The sequence below is a fragment of the Struthio camelus genome, chromosome 1, assembly GCF_040807025.1.
Source record: "Struthio camelus isolate bStrCam1 chromosome 1, bStrCam1.hap1, whole genome shotgun sequence".
Classification (NCBI taxonomy): domain Eukaryota; kingdom Metazoa; phylum Chordata; class Aves; order Struthioniformes; family Struthionidae; genus Struthio; species Struthio camelus.
In genome coordinates this window covers 80,932,030-80,949,195 of record NC_090942.1, presented here as the reverse complement: position 1 = coordinate 80,949,195, position 17,166 = coordinate 80,932,030, and the positions used below count along the sequence as shown (strand labels likewise).

At 46.1% G+C, this 17,166-nt stretch overlaps 1 protein-coding gene across 6 annotated transcripts in view; it reads right to left on the bottom strand.

Annotated features, from left to right (window-relative positions):
- Positions 1–17,166, bottom strand: part of ETV6 (ETS variant transcription factor 6) — a 137,102-nt gene that overhangs the window by 30,181 nt on the left and 89,755 nt on the right. For all 6 annotated transcript variants that reach the window (XM_068952947.1, XM_068952957.1, XM_068952966.1 and 3 more), the window contains exons 3-4: positions 4,413–4,577; positions 410–544 (exon numbers count right to left, since the gene is read on the bottom strand). In XM_068952947.1, coding sequence (XP_068809048.1) covers positions 410–544; positions 4,413–4,577 — 300 coding nt within the window. The remainder of the gene's footprint in view (positions 1–409; positions 545–4,412; positions 4,578–17,166) is intronic.

Below are 17,166 nucleotides of genomic sequence, written 5' to 3'. Positions count from 1 at the left end.
TTGAAGTGACTTAAGAGTTACACATTCCTCTCTGAGGCTGCCTTTTCCCCTGTTCTGCAAACAATTGCATCTCATTACCTCTCCGGCACACTATTAATCTGTTGTCTACCCAACCGGGAGTAAGGAAAAGTGAATCGATGGGCTCAATAAAACTTTCTGGTATTTTTTTAAATCTGCATCTGGTATAGCTTTAAAACAGGCCTTGGAAGCATGACAAAATAATAGAAGATAAATAGAAAATGGCCAGTCCCCTCATTGGACCACCTGATTGTTCTAACAGCCACGGAGTTGAAGGGAGGAGTGTAGCTTTACTTAAGTAACTTTGGAACAAGAAAATGACATCATTCCTCACAGCCTTACCCAAACTGCCTCTCTAATGATAGCTCCCATACGAATGAGACAGAGTTACCTTCATCATGATTCTGGTGTAATATGACCTCTGGCTGAGCATGGATAGAGTTCCCAGGGTGGAAGAAAGGTGGGAACAGCATACGAGCTTTCCTTTGCTTCAGGATATGCTGAAGGAGTTCATACAGAACATCACCTGAAAGACAAACAGCAGGAAAAAGGAAATGAAAACCTATATACTGCTGAGAAGACTCATTTAGCCATCTGATGCATGAATTCATGGCTCCTGGGTGCTATTTTCAGATCCAAAAATGCCTGCAGTAAAATCCTGTATTTCACTGTTTTGCAAGGTTCCTCTCTGAAAGGAAAAAAAGAAAAAGAAAAGCTGCGTCTCATACCTCTGTGTATAAATGTGGAAAAATGGGAGAATGGCAAGAAATTGCTTCTATTACCCTAACGTAGAGCTTTTTCAGTCCACATGACCACCTATCCAAGGGTCCCAAATTTTACAAGCAGTAGTTAGTTCAATGTCCCACCTTCTTTTATCACAGTTTCAGTTTTTTATACAGATGCTTTAGGACACAAAATTATTACATGTAGAGCCCGTGCTTATTCAGTGAGTTGCTGGGAGCAATTACGGTGCTCTTCTTTACTTAGTGAACAATTTAGGCTTTATGGGGGAAGAAAGAAGAAGATGTTGCAGAAAATGAGTGCCTGTCCATGCCACACCGATGCCCCAAGGGTAGCGGCAGTGTGCTTCTCTGTTACTCCATTCTAGCGAAATCTACGAGAGGAGGGACTCTCACTTTGAGAAGTTACTTCGGCATGGACTCAAAGGCTTAGGAAGAATTATGAGATTTAACTATCTTGGACAACCCTGCTGGGCTGACAACTTCTGAAGATACTTGAGTGCTGTAGTTGCCTCAGGAACTTCTTTACCTCACTCTTGCTGTCCAGGGTTGGACTTCTGAAAAACCCAAATGGGATCTCAAAACTAGTCCTTTCTAGATAGTTGAACCTGTGTGGGAATCATTGCAACAGGCAATATTAGCACATGCACACTAAGGAACAAGATGCAGTGGAGCTGGTGCTCTGGCTGGGCAAATACAGTCTGTTAGTTGCTACTGCATTGCACTTCCACAGAAATGACTGCAAAGAATTGTACAGCACTAAGTTGACATGTTCCTGCATAAATTGATCCAAGCACATCTAGTGGTAGGTGTCGGGCTAACGCTTGTTTCTTCTGGGGTTGCGAGCAGGCTGTTCCTTGCTGTTTTCCCTCCGTTCCCTGGCACCAGTATTGTTATATCCTTCCTCAGTGGAACATATCACTGCAATATTTAGGAGACCAATGGATTAACTGCTCATCTTGTGTCTTATTATCCAGCACTCCCCTTGTACTGATGCCATGCTTCCAGCAACATTTACATAAAACACCTAGGTTCTTACATGTTTTGTCTGATGTGACTGGTTGCACGTTTCAAAATAAGAGTGGAATACGAGGTAGGAGGTCTTCCAACTTTTAATGCTGCTTGCTCTCCTCTGTTTATCACTGCTCATATACAGAAAAATATAGCAATAGCATATCATCTGAAAAGGGACTTCTAATTTAGCAAAGTTTCACCTAGGAAACTTTGTTTTTTCTGGAAGAGTTTTCTCAAGCGTGTATGGGGGGGTAAGTAGTTGTTTCTATGAAATTGTAAGCTGTGTGCCATTCGGCACTTGTCTCTCTAAACTGCCAATGTTCTGTCTGTGCGGAAGTTTAGTGCCTTAGTATGAAATAGTTAAAGCCATCCTGCTTTCCATAGTTCAACTTCCTTTATTCTTAGCATCTTGGCTGCTTTTCCGGTCTCAGTGGTGACTTTAGGGCATTTTTAAAAGGTGATTGCTATACCTGAAAATCTAATTAAAAACAAAGCCTCAAGAACCCAGTTACCTTTTCCATGTATAGTACATGAAAGGCTAAAAAGTGATTTTACCACATAATTTGCATCTTTGAGTGCACTAGTGGCATAATCATAACTAGTGCCGTAACACTCCAAGCAATAAGGTAGCAAATTTGTACCTCCTTTGATTTGGCCTGACAAGACTACTGAAAACATCCATAAAGCTGTCTTTTTTTTAACCTACCAAAACAGTTAGCTACAGTTACAGTCATGCACCACACAGATGCAGTTATACTAGTAAAGAAGTGAAAAGTCTTTCTTCCTCTCCCCTTCTGCCTGCCTCCCCTCGCCAGCCCTGAACCAAAGAGCAGCTGTGGGACTCGGAGCCCGCTTTGCTGACAGAGCCACTGGGGGGAGCGGACGCAGTTCTGCTGTTTTAACCAGGAGAAGAAAGCATACAGCTTTTATGTAGATACCGTTTTGAAAAACTTTATAATACTTCTACGGCAAATACCATTTTATAGTTCTTAAATTTCATGTATAGTTAGTTTGGGGGAAATGGTGTCCTGCTACCTAGAGTCCTCTACAAGTTTGAGGGACTGACTGAGATATCGTCTAGAAGGTTTCTTATCGCTGAGGTATGTCTGGAGAGGAGAAGTGGAGAAAAATGGAGGGAGGAGGCCTTTAGTTTGACCATTTAAGCCCAAATTTAGGTAAATAAGAGCTTAGCTTGCTGCATCAAGCATGGACTTGCAAGGCCAAAAGCTCTTCTCTGGGAATGCTCTATCTCCAGCCTATACACATTTAATCCTACTCATTTCAAGCGCCCTCACAGTACGCATGGGGAAGAGTAGGTGCATAACTTGCAGACCGCAAGGCATCGTGATGATAAGAGGCGCTGCAAACAAGAGAAAGTTGTCCTTCACAGTCCCTTCCCACCTCCCCAGTTCCAATACTCCTTTTGCCTTAAGCAGGACCAATTTTGCAATGAAATGATTCAAAACGGTGTGCCAGAATTAAACAAAAAAAGGGTGTTTCTAGGCATCAGTTTTCACTCCTGCGTTACACTGGTTATAGACATTAATGTTTGGCATCTCCTACCATACAAAATTACTCCTGCATTTGAAACACATGCTTTTATAAACTTCGTGTATAGTAACATAGGCCACAGTTTGTGAGGCAGATTCTGCTGGAGCATGCCTGCGGGGGTGCATTCAAGGGAGTCGCCAAGAAGTTTGATGCAGAATTAATGCCATTCCCTGTTTATCAGCTGGAGCTGAGTAGCACCAGCTGTATTTCTGCACCTAGCAAACCTTGCACTGGAAGTCTTATAACAGCAACTCTGCAAGTGAAACTCTTTGATCACCTATGGTGACTGAATTACATGCCTTTATATTTAACAAGAGTACCTTGTATGGTCATAAAAGCAAAGCTTACAACTCTTATTTAGAACCGATAGCTCATATTTAGTTAAACATCCCTGACAAAGGAGGGCGGAGGCTTACTCTGACTGTATCGTTGAAGGAGACAGACTGCAGGGGATATAAATACAGGCAGGCAACATATACATTTCTAAAATTTCTGTGTGAACAAATGGAGACATAATTTGGGCAAGAGGCAGATTGATTCACCCACCTGTCTGTGCTGTGCCTTGGGCTGGACTCCAGCACGGGAGAGAATTTAGTAAAGAAAAGCCCACAAAGGCTGTAAAACAGAGGAAAGGTCCCTGCGGGATGGGTTTTGCAGTCACTTTTAGTGGTGCATCAGCTAAGCCAACTGCAGGGCAGAATGCTAACAGGGGCTTCTTAAGAGGCTGGAGCACTTGCTGCTGTAGTCGGGTCTGTGAAAAGATAAGCCTTTACAGGAAAGAGCTGGAAGTCACAGAGCCCTGCCAGAGCAGCTTGTTCTTTGGTGGGGAGTTTTAACCAGAAACAGGTCAGATTTGGATCAGTGTTTGGATTTGGATTCAATTTTGCCTAAAACTCAAGTGTATCTGGATTTCTTTCCCCACCTTGTCCTTTTTCTCCTTGCTTCATATCGGGGTAACTGTCCTCTCTCTCCTCCCCGCTGCCTCATCCACCCTAACAAACGCAACTGTCTTTCCTCCTGCATCCTTCTCCAGATTTGTTGCTGCTTTTTCTCTTTCTTTCAATCACAGCATCTGCAAGTAATCCTCACCTGAATGAGGAGACCTGTATCGAAAGTCCTCTTTGGTCAGGAGCAGCAGAGCCTTGCCATTCATCTCAAAGGAGTTGCTCTCAATCGGCCTCAAGGAAAACTCCTTCTCCGCCCATCTAAGCCACTGTGCCACATCATCCCGGCTCCAGTAAATGGGCTGCAAACCTGCGGCAAGGAGAGATCAGGGTTGTGTTACACAGCTGAGACAACATAGGCAAACATCAGTGAATCCCCCATTTCTGCCCACATCACCATGTGCAGGAGGGGAACGTCAAGTTAACGCAGGATTACTCTAAGCACCGGACTGTGAAATACTTCATTAGTTTAGGCTGACAAGGCATCCTGGTTCATCTGGGACATTTTGGAAAACAAGAACTGCCTCAGCATCCCGAGAAAAGCTTTTGGGCTATTATTTCATCCCAGGTTTCCACTGTGAAATGGGATTTTCCCCCAGCACCTCCTTCTAAGGCGCAGAGCAGGAGACGACGTCCTTGTCGCCATCCACTCTGGGTGCGCATCCTTTGGCAAAACACAGGAGCGGTCTCTCTGCACGCCCCTTATAAAGTAATCAGCCAGGACTAATCAGTAGTCAAACGCAAGGGATCCACGGCCACGCTTCCCTCTAGGTGGGAGCGAGAATGATTTTCCAGGGCTCCAAGGAGGATCCGGCACTCCCTTGCTCCCAGCCAGCTACTACTGCATACACAGCCTAGACCACTGTGTTTAGTCACAGAGCCTCAGCCAAGTTACCAGGGAAGCCAAAGATCTGTTGCCTCCTAACTTTTACTGGGCCCAGGCCGAGGCTTAGGAGGTGCGATAATTCAATATCTGTTTTACAAATTTAAAATCGCTTCCTTTCCCTGGAGAGAAGACAGCATGGTGAAGAGCTGTTTATACCTAGGTAGACAGATTATCTCCTATCCACTGGGAGATAAAAGCTTTCTTTCCTCTTCCCCCTTGCGAGATGACTCATTGTTTGACTTGTTACAATGTGTTGCGCAGAAATGAAAGCTTCACACTGAGCATAGGAACATAAAATTTGCCATATCTGATCGGATCTCTGGTACACAGCCTCTGGCAGTGGCTAATATCTCTTATGCTTCAGAGGAAGACGAACCTCCCTTCCTCATATTGCACCTGGCTGATTGCATGCTGCACATGGGAAGAAATTTCCTTCCTGGCACACCATTCAATGAGATCTGATTACCCTCGTCTTACCAAGCATTAAAAGAAGCTTGGGAGACGTGTAGTGTTTTGTTTTGCCCCCCCCCCTCCTTTTTTTTAACAGATAGGCAACCCTTTTTTCTGTTTTAGCAAGAAGTCACATGCAGTAAATTGCATTCTGCTGCTATGCCAGATTCCCAGGCAGCAGCTTTGGAAAGTCCCAGAACCAAAACTGCACACAGGGCTGGATCTGAGTCTGGGAAGGGGCCGAGATCAAGCCTGAGAGAGGGTCAGAGCTGACCGAAGGAAGGGAGGTCTGCGCGGCAGCAGCAAGAACTTCCACTGGCTTTTTACTGCCCCTGTGGCACTGTATTGTATCACATGCCACAGAGAAGTGATACTTATTAAGGTAGTACTTATTCATTTAGGAAGAACATAAATTTTCTCTCCACTATTGAATTAGGGGCTGATTACTGAGGCCAGTGTAACAGTGTACTGTAGCTCCCTTTTTGGAGGGCCTGGGGTGAGGTGTAGGTCTGCTCCGAGACATGCAAACCATCATGTGAAATGCCAGAGTGAGGTTCATCTTTTGCTGAATTGAGAGTTACTCCTGCAGAAAACATCCTCCAGACCCCAGGCCACTGCTGGTGGTCAGCATGCACTTTAGCTACAGCTACGATGGAGAAAGATGTCAGATCTGATGCAGCCACACCACAACTTATAAAAGGATTTTTAAAAAATTCACAGGAGTGCTTGAAATGTTCACGAGCGCCTCCTGCCTCCATCCTCCTTTGCCACGCCACACGAGTAATGAGCTGCCCAAAGGAACACCGTGGAGTGGAAACCTAACAGGAGTTTTGATGCACACTTCACAAGACGAGGCAAGAAACAAAACAAAACATCACTGGGAACATCAGGCCTACATGGGCAGAGCTGTATGATAACTTCACATGATGTGCACGCTCCCTTATAGATAACAACATAATAAATAACTCCCTCCCTGTACAAACATAGATCATTTCCCACGTGCTGGTGACAGTGTATTTTTGCCTTCTGTTCAATTAATGCAAAAGTGCCATATCTAAACAGAGGTTAGACTAATCAGCACTAGACCCAGAACAGCCAAATAAGCTACAGAGACTGGGCCAAGTGATGTGCGCTGTGCTGGCAGCCCTGGGACAGCCACGACGTTTCACAGCGTGAATCAGACCTCTGCAGTGTTTCAGTAGCATCCCTGAAGTTTGTTAGAAGGGGAGACCGAGTCTTCACAGCAAAAGGGGGGGAAAAAAAAATACCAAAAAGCAATATGACCTAAGACCACCTGACTTCTAGTTGCTGCCTGTGACGCTGAATCAGGACGCACACTTTCTAATTCAGTTCGGCTATCGCTAAAACGAGGAGGTGGAGGAGCCACATCCCTCCACCCATGGGGTGATAGCGTAATTACGTGCTTGCACTGTGTTTTGAACATATAAAGTGCTGTAAAATAGGTTAACTGCTGTTCTCTGGAAGGTTTGTCTCCGCTCTCGTTTCCCTCCCTCCCCACCCTGCCACTTCCCTGTGAAGTTAGTGTCTCCAAAAAAAACCCCTTTTTGCGCTGCCCCCCTCGGCCGCGCGCGCCCATTTGCTTTGCAAGGCTGAATCCGTTCAGCCGCGGGAGGGTTTCCGAAGGTGCAGAGCGGCAGTGCTCAAAGCGCTTCGGAAACCGCCACTCAGAAGTAATTCTTCCGTGCGCAGTACTGCATTTACTAACCTTGTTTGCCACCTTCTCTGGTCTTTCTTAAAAAGAAGCAGTTGGTTTTGGGGAAAACAAGGGCATGAGAGGGTTGGCTCAGCAGGGGAAGGGTTTTTACAGCACACCGTACGCAGCTATCACTTGGCCCTGAAAATGCCTTCCTGTACTCTCCATGAAAGAAAACTAATCCTGCTTACTTTATTTTTTCTTTTTTGGATGCTGTGTTTTACATTTTCCCCTCTTCATCTTCTCCTTTATTGCCGTGCCCACTGTGGAGGAAAATGGTCTCTTCTTAACCTCTCCAATTTTATTCTCTGTGAAAGCTAACTGCATTGTCTACAACTAACAAAGGCATTTGCCATGCAGGATCAAGGGAGGAAAATGAGGGCTGTGTTACAAAAGGAGGACAGAGTTTTGCCTGCCGAACTATCACTGTCAGCGGGAAGGTCGATGAGGCACCAGGGACGGTGCCTTTCCCCAGGCCGCCCTCTCAGCAGCTGGCATCGCCAGGCGTTGAGGGGGTGAATTTTGACTTGGGACTCGGACCCAGTTCTCCTCTCATCCCCATTGCTCTGCTGGCTGAAATTTGGCAAGCATTCCCAGCCCTGGTCTCCTTATCTATGTAGCTTAAAAAAACGACGACAAACAGTTCTAGAAATCAACACCAGAAGGGAGGTTAACCAGAGCCATATAAGCCCTCACAATCCGTCTCGGAGAGATTCCAGCGTATTCCCCGCTCTGCCTTTTGCCAGCTTCCAAGCATTAGCTCCAGTACCGCAAAATCCAATAGCTTCATACCCATTAACCAGGGAGCAACAATCATGCTCACCTTTCGAATGCCACAGCCTGGCGCATGGGTGTCTTAACAGCTCATCTCCTTCTGCTGCTTATTCCTCACCTGAAGTCTTCTTTCTAGCACTTGTTATGCTAGCTAGGTTATAGATGGCGAGCGGGATCAATTCGCAAGCCCCAGGGCACAAGCTGATAACCATCTGGGCTGCAGAAGAAATCCACTCTCTGTTCCTTTATATTGTTGCAATGACAAAAGAAGTATAATGAAGAGGAGCCCATGGGGTACTTTATACCTTCTTCCAGAAGTAGGCAATATAACTGCTTACGTATGTTCAAGCACTTACACACACACGCACACGCACACACGTGTGTGCACGCACACACAGCAGAAAGTACTGGTCTTCTGAAGAGGAGTTTAAACTGTTGCTCCCTAAAGGCTGTTCAATTGTTTTTTAAAAAGATGGAGCCAGCCTTGAATCTGGCACCGCACTCACGTTTCGTATCTCTTTGCTTTGGGAGGGAGGGTATGTGTTTTACGGTATGAGTCGCTAGGTACAGTGGAGGTAACAGACACAGCTAAAATGCGACTATGAGGTGCGCTGTCCTGTAGGCTGTTTTCACCTTGACTCATTTAGGAACAATCTGAAGACGCAAATCCAGCGTGAAGCGTGATGCACAGTACAACCGAGAGCTGCTGCTGCGTTTTGGTTCCAACCTGAGGACGTAGCCGCGCTCCAGCACGTGTGACGGAAACAGCACTCACCATGAAGTTTCGTGTCCCTTTTTGCTCCGTTTTGGCCAGGCTTTCCATCCTGACGCTCGGCTGCCTCGTGGGCAGGCTGAGGAGGCGAGAAGGGGAAAGACCTCCCGTTTACCCACACTTTCCAGAAGGTGGAAGGTCTCCGGAAGGATTGGTCTCACTCCCACGCCCAAAGCTACTCAGCACAGTCCGGCAAACAGCACAGGGGCCAGCGCACGTAAATCAGCAGCTGGTTTCTAAACACCCAGCGGGACAGATGCATCATCCCTCTGGCAGCACCAGGCAGGCCAGCTCTGACTACAGGACAGCACTTGAGCCTTCAAGTGGGAAAATGATGCTGGAAAAGCTCCTAAGACTCGAATGGCTGCTATCAACTAGCCCTCTTTGAGCAGAAGCTTTCTTTTTTCTTATTAGCTACCTATAGTCTTCCCCGTCACCCAGACAGCCTAACAGGTGGCTGCACACAGCAGCTGGGGGGCATGAGCGCGCATTTTTCTCTCCATTTCTGTGTGAGGCAACATGGTCTGGAGGAAGGACATGGGATTTCCAAATCAAAACACAAGTTGGGCGCCGGGGTCTTCCCAAGCCTGGAACCTAATGGTGTCTCTGCTAGGGCTGAACTTTTACTGTAAGGGGCTTCCCTTTAGCTATCGATGCTGTCAGGCTGTCACCTAAGGAGAAGTCCCGTATCACTGGTGGTCCGTGCCCTCGCTGTTACAAGCAGGCAGGCAGAGGACAGAGGACTCGTGCATGTGGTCACGTGCCCGACCGCTTACTCCTCACGGCAGGTGCCACCTGACCCAGGCAGTGGAGGGCCAGTAGCCATTTGGCTCTTCCTGGCCCACCGAGATTGCCTTTTTCTGCAGCAGAGAGCTGGCTCTGCAGTTGAGAGGCCCAGAGATAAGCAAAGGTAGAAAAGCAGGCTACGGGTAATCCTGGCTAATCCCCAGAGAGAATTATTTGGGAAGTGAGTACAAACTGGTACAAGGGAAACGGACTGCGGCAGAGGAAATCGCTCCTTTACAGCTCTTGTTGGGGGAAAAAGCAATTGGGTAGGGAACAGAGGAGTCGTGTGATAGGCAGCGAGAGAGACCCAGGTGGGTCTTGAGTGTCCTTAAAAAAGGTATAAAACTGACTGTAATCAGAACGGCAGAGCGCTGGGAAGCTTCCCACAGTGCTGTCAGAATGAAGAGAGGGCAAAACAGCTTCTCCAGTAGTAATCTGAAATAAAAGGAACGGGCTCATGTCTGCTGCGGTCCTGGAGAACAGGGTATTGGAGACAGAGTACAAGAAGAGGTAATGCTTTGTGCACAGCGTGTGCTTCGGGGGCCTCTGCGTACGAAGAAGTGCTACAGAAAAAAAAAAAAACACTAGTGAAGCCCCCGGCAGGATTTCTGCCATCCTGATGTTGCTAGCTTTGCGCCCTGCGACCCAGCCCTTCTTTTCTCACTCTCTGCGCAGAGGCCCTGTAAAGTTGACACACCCTAATCCCTTAGGGCTCCAGGGTCATGCAATAAATAAAACTGCTTTTCTAATGCAGCTTTTGGAAAGCCTGTAAGAAACATATTGATTGGAAAATGCTTGATTAGAATGATCAAGCTCTGAGCTCTCACACAGGGAAATAAATCTTTTCAATTCCCCACACCCAGCACCAAGCTCAGCTTCCTGGAAGCAACTATGGCCCTTTCTGGAACTGAAGTGAAAATCCCATGTTCCATCACCTCTCCTGACCTGCTGACATTACACATGGTTTGCATTTGCTGATCAAATGCACAAGCAGGACTCTAAATTAGCTTGCCGGCCTGAGATAGCTTGCTGATTAACGGTGGCAGATGAAGTCTCCGGTAGAAAAAAACCCACAAAACCTGAAGTGCATGTAAGTGGTAACGGAGAGAGGAAAGGCCAAAGTCTACAGAATTCAACAAGCAGAATATATTCTTTCTTCACTCCATAGCCAAATGTTTTCTTTGCAGATACAGGTTAGTAAATGAAGTAACTCTCTCGCACAAAATTACTCAGCTGCGTCTAAGACCTCCCCCTTCCCCAAAACAACAGCCAGAAAAGTCCCCGAACAATGCAAAGCAATTCCTAAAGTCCTTAGAGTTGTCACTGATGTCAGAATAAAGCCTCAAGTGCAGCCCCAGTCATTTAACATGGCCAGGGGTGTAGCAGTGCTGGTAACTGAAATCCATATTTGACCCATAGTGGCCCCCCCCCCCTTTCTTTTTGTTTCCACCTGTATCATCCGCACTTGGCTTGCAGAAAAAGCAAACCTTGGGCGCCTGGCTGTGAGCTGCCCCCTTTTGAGATCAGTCCCAGAAAACACAGTAATGCAGGAGCAGTCTGCCCGCTGCGGACAGGCAGTTTGCAGCCTGAAAGGCGAATTCATCCAGGATGTATTCCTCTTTCCTGGGACAAATCGGTCTCGATAAATGGTGCTGATACGTGTACTAAAGTGGCCATGGTTTTAACTCCTGGAAGGGAGAAAGTGCCAGCCAAAGAAGCAAGCAAGCGCAGAGGTGATGAAAAGACCAGCCTGTTTTCTAGGCACTCACTCGATGAGCCATGTCCAAGAGCTTTCAGGAGTCCTGCAGAACGGCTCCAGCTTCCTTTCATGCTGCTTGCAAAACCTTCCTCGAAGCCTAACAAGAGCGCTCCTTGCGGAGGAGGACGAAGGCTGCCTTTTTGCATCTGGGCACCACATGCAGCAAAGGCCAGAGCATGACAGGGAGGCAGCGAGCTGCGGACGGCCCGACGCCAGACACCCGACTGCGGCCGTTCAGCCCCTACTGCAGCTGCCGCACACAGGGACGAACCCGCTCGGGTCCGAGCTGACCCCCGCGTTTGCTCACGCTGTGGCCGTATAACTCGGGAGGGCAGGTGACCCGGGGAATCCTACCAGAGCAGCTTGTGCAACACCAACAGCTGCCTGGGGGATGGGGAATGGGGAAATGCTGGTTTGGATCTGCTCCCAGTTATAGTCTTAATCCACTCCTGACTCCTTCTCAAACCAATTTTTGGCTGTTTTCCACGGAGCAGACTTTGCTTTCCTACTGCTCCCTTCCAAAAGGAGCTGAAAGAAATGTCTTCTGTTGCTTTTTTCCTTGTATGTGCAAAAACTATATCCTGCACAGCTCTAGCTGCGCGCCCTGACAATGGCACAGGCTAGCTAGCTCCACACACTCGGCTGCCAGAAGCAAACAAGCTTTGCAGGTAGGAGTCGAGGAGCTTATAAAAACTTTAATTTACTTCCCAACAACTCTTTATTCTTTCAAACCAACTTATCTCAATCTAGGTCAAAATTCAAGCCTAACAAACATTCCTTACAATTTTCCTATATCGAACGCCGCCACTGCTGCAACCATGAAATACTACTATTAATGATACTTGCACATTTGTACTACACAGTGCCTTTCAACTGCAGACAGATTAGATTTTTATATCTGTTTTATAGATGTGAGGCACAAAGTCATTGGAGACCTGCCCGTACACTGAATCAGTTGTAGTAGGACTAGGATCCAGGAACTATATTCTTTTTCTCTTCAGAATTGGACAAATACAGAGCATCTTTATATCTTTAGTTAACACCTAAATTCCCTTCCCAGTTCTTGTGCCACTTACCTGGTGTGTCCTGGCAACAGGAAATTTAACTTCAAAAAAAAAAAGAAAGTACCAGAATGGATAGTCAGTGCATTCTACTTCTTTCTTTTTAACACAATATATGGCCCTGATCTCTGGCTGGGGTGTTGATGATTTGTAAGTAACTAGGAATAAATTGATCTTAGTAATCTATACCTACCCAAGCTTTTACTTAAGTCTTTTGCCTGCTGCCTAATTGCTTTACAGCGAAGAGGGGTGCTGAGATCATTACCACGCTTAGAGCATGCAGCAGTAATGCTGGTGATGGAACTGAAAGCATCAGTTTTAGGCAGCAGCCATTCAATACTCCAGAAATATGTGAAAAAATGAAGAAATGGTTGCTCTTACAATGAATGTAGTTGCTAAAATTAAGATAGTTCTCTCAGCAATTTATCACTTCCACCTATCATCACCTAGGTCACCTTGATCTTCCTTCCAGTGGCTGCAAACTTAGAGGTGATCCTACTGTTTCGGAAGAGAGGTCGGGAAGTCCTTTTAGTACAGCTGAATCAAGTGGAAAGTTCTGAAATCTCAGTTTCACATGGCAGCAAAACCCCACCAGCAACATAGCAAGACACTGTAATCCTCCTGTACTAAGAAGCTGTTTTCTTCTCACAAGGAGATTTTGTTCTCAGAGGCTCACATCCTGGCGAAGTCAGGTCCTTTCCCCTCGAGGAATTTTGGCTGGGACTTTGCTTCCTAACTCAACTGTGATTGTGGGAGGAGGGCAGGGGGGAAAAGGTGTATACACAAAGTGCATGCTTTCCAGGCTGTTTCCAGGGAACGTGAGGCCGGCGCCACTCCACAACAGTCCCCACTAAGATAGCAAGATGTCCTACGCTGGCTTCCTTAGCACCGGGGCTCCAAGTCTGGTGAGGTGCAGCTCCGTACGCACTGCTACCGTAAAAACAGATTTTGGCAAGGCAGCCAGAGCCATGGCTTACTTTACCTGTAACCATTAAGCACACCAGTGCAGACAAAATTTTACCACCAGCACATGGTAAAAGCATGTCATACTTCTGCTGCAACTGATTTCACTTTTGGACCGCTGTCTCTGTTTTTGCAGGCATTCTCCTTCAGACTCCTAATCCAGGAAGGCTATAAAAGCCTGCTTCAATCCATTAATATATTAGTCCTTCTGAGCTTTATGCAAAGACCTGCCTCCAGGTGACATTAAATATTAAATAACTGGGGGAAATGGGGCAAATTACAGCTCTAGAGGACTGTATGCTCTGCTCATATTTGAACCATATCTTGGGCTTTGGAGAGAAAAGTCCACTCCTTAGCATGCTGCAGACATTTCCCACTCCCAAGATGCTGCAAACCAGAGTTGTGACATGGTTAAAAACTCTAGATTTAGCTTCATTTCTTGATGGTTCTTTAATGAACCAAATCCCTGCTGCTTTTACTAGCTGTCAGTCATTTCTCCAAGAAGGCAGCGCTGTCCTAGAGAAAGGTCAGGTGCTTAAAACAACAGCTCTAGATCCTGGGGGCCCTTTTCCACACCCAAAGGGATGCGGAGACCCCTGAAATGGTCCCCAAACTGCACTAGAGCACATTACCCATACTGCAGAAGTAATTGCATTGCATTTGCATGAGACCCTTTATATCTTCCCTTCCAGTGTAACCCATGCATAGAAAGGCTTCTTGTACAGAGGTACTTGTGCTTGAAATACATTGATAATGAGAACAAATTAAGTGTGTGCTCTTTGATTATCAGATGATAAATTATCATGATTATCTTTGCTGCAGCTTGAGAATTGCTTCCTCTCCAGGGTTTAACTCCTGCTTGCTCTGAAGCTAGTCAGCGCACCCGCTAACTTCTGATATTAAACCAGAGAAAACAACTGTTCCTGCTTAAGTTCAAGTCTAACGAAGCTGGGGCATTACATCTATCTGGGGCCACTTGAAAATATTGTCCACGCAATCAGAAATCAACAGTAACGTTATGAATTGGGATGGTAGGCAAGCACCTCTTTGGCATCATGCCAGATCAGAGCGAGGATGCTGTGCTGTGCTTCTCAAAGACGTGTGCACGCAGCAGTCAGAAGTACGGCCGCAGCACCCGCAGTCATCCCTGGGGTACGTGCTGAACGAGCTCCCTGCGGCACCAAACACATCATGGCTTTCAGCATATGTCATACGCCCAGTGTAACATGCCTGACACTGCGGTGGCTAGTTCATGCTGAAGTCTGTGGGTACTATGGCTTTGGCAAATTCTCAGTACGCCTAGCTGTGACACAGTCTCACCTCTTGATGCAGTACAGATACATACTTGTGGGCACTATGGCTACCTGCCTTTTAACTGCCTCAAATCTCAGAAATACATGCTTCAGTTTCATCCCTCCAGCTTCGATGTCTTGCTTGAGTCCTCTGCTGAGTGAAATACCACCCCCCCTTCTATTACTCTCTCTGGTATAAAGGGGCCAGAATGAAGATGATGATTTTTATCTCAGCACTGGGTGGTCAGCACTCGATATACTGGCCTTCAAACAAGCTACTTCCAAGTCACAGCCTGGACAATATGGAGTGTTGAGCGGCACTGCTGACTTAATACTCTTTTCTGACCACCTCCTCTGATACGCCAGTGCAATTGGTGGAGGGGCTGTGCTGTGATCTTGATGAGGGAGATAATCTGTATTTAAAGCATATAGATACCCTGGTCTCTGCCAGAGTAGCTCCCTGGGCTGATGAAGAGCACAATTGCACTAATAGTTCGGTCAACACAACTGCAGTGGGGGGGGGGAGAACAAAAAGAACAACAGCTGGATGTGGTGACAGAGAAGGGAGGAAATGCTGCAACTAATATTGTTATAGAACATGTCATGCCTCTGAAATATGCATGGGCTCACCATATTATTTGAGTTTAATCTTGGTGATGTCACTGAAAAAGGCTTGCTTCCAGGACTGGAAAAATTAGTGCAATGTCAATACAGGCAGATAATTCACCTACGCATTTCCAGTAGAGGATCAAGCTTTGAATGAAAAGGAAAATAAAGGGATGAGATAATTCACAAGGATGTTTTGTCTCATCCTGCTTTTCGGGTTTTTTTGCAGAGGTAAAGGTGATATGAGAGAGACTGCATACCTCGTAAGGATGAGCAACTGATACCATCATAGAATCACAATCCTCAATACACTCGAAACCTATTGTGCTAGTATAGACATCTAATGACTTCAACATCAGAGACATTATCTTGTGCCTTCTTTCTTTCCACCCTTCCTTTCCCCCAAGGAGGATGGCTATCCACAGCGCTTGCTATCCTCAACAACCTACTGGAGTACAACAACCAAATGTGCAGGGGGCAGAAGGGATCTCTGCCCCCTAAGAGGGGCATCATGTGCTACGGTTGGGAGTCCCAGAGCCTCCACCACAGCGGGAACTGTTCCCGGGAACAACATGGAGATCCAATGGGAGGTCCAACCGCAGTCGAATCAGCTGTGGAGACTGGGGGGGGGAGGAGGAAGGGCAGTTCCCCCTCCCAATCCACTCATGGTGCCCAGAAGTACATTGACCCCTCTTTCAAAAGGTTAGCGAGGAGCATGATTATTTTTCTTAGTTTCAGTATTGTGAAGGAATAAAACGTCAAATGTCACTTGTCAAAAGCATTCCGTATCATCTGATAACTTCTTTACATTGCTTATGTTTGTGCCTGGTGGTCTAAAACGTGGAATAAGGAGGAGTCACTGCCTGTAGGACATGACAATATACACAAACGGGAAAGGAAAGTGGAAAAGGGATCAAAGGTACAAGCAAAGTGAATAATATGATGATGTGCATATAACGTTGGTTCCACAAGGAGCCAGCTGAAACTACTGGAATCCCCATGCACTCATTACTGAGCCAATACCGTTAAAATGTAGTTGAAATATTTTCTCATCAACTTTAATTTATGAAATTAAAATTTTCATAGAAGTCCCTCCCCTTATTTTGGCAAATTTCAACAAGCTCTACAGAGGACGCTTTTCTCTCCTGTTCTTCCAATTCTTCAAGGGCTGCTTGGTTTACAAAGTCCAGACCAGTTTAGCTTTATTCTTTAGGATCATAACTTCCACATCACCTCAAGTTTCTGCTCTTTTGAGAGGACTGATTCACAGCCAACCTGCACAAGAGGGAACGTCTTTTAAAAAAATCGCCATTTGGACCTACTGGTTTTGTGCCTGGACTTGTCTGAACTTGGCCATCCTTGATCCAGTGTCTTCTGCCCTACTAAGAAGCACTTGCCCAGATATCCTTTCTCCACTTCAGCAGAGATGCTATGTCGTAAGTTCAGTACCCTTGAAAGCTGCTTTTGCCAATATTACAAGCATAAGTGATTTTTGAAAATGCTTGAGGAGGGGAAGGTTTTTAATGCCCAGAGCACAGGAGTCACACTAGATTTCAACAGAATTGCACTGCTTATAAACCTCTCTGGCCAAGAATCAAAGTGTGCATGTGCATGAGAGAGAGAGATGAGAGGCAGGGGAAAGAAAGATGTGTGAAGTAAGAAGATACAAAGTGAACGTGCACATGAGCGGAAGATGATGAACGATGTTTGGAAGAAAAGATATCTTCTAACTTTTCAGATTGCCCTAACTCTTCCCTTCATGCCTGTTTTTACAGTTCCTACATCATGGAAATAACCATAGCTAACAGATTTGTCAAGACACACGTTATCAGTGCA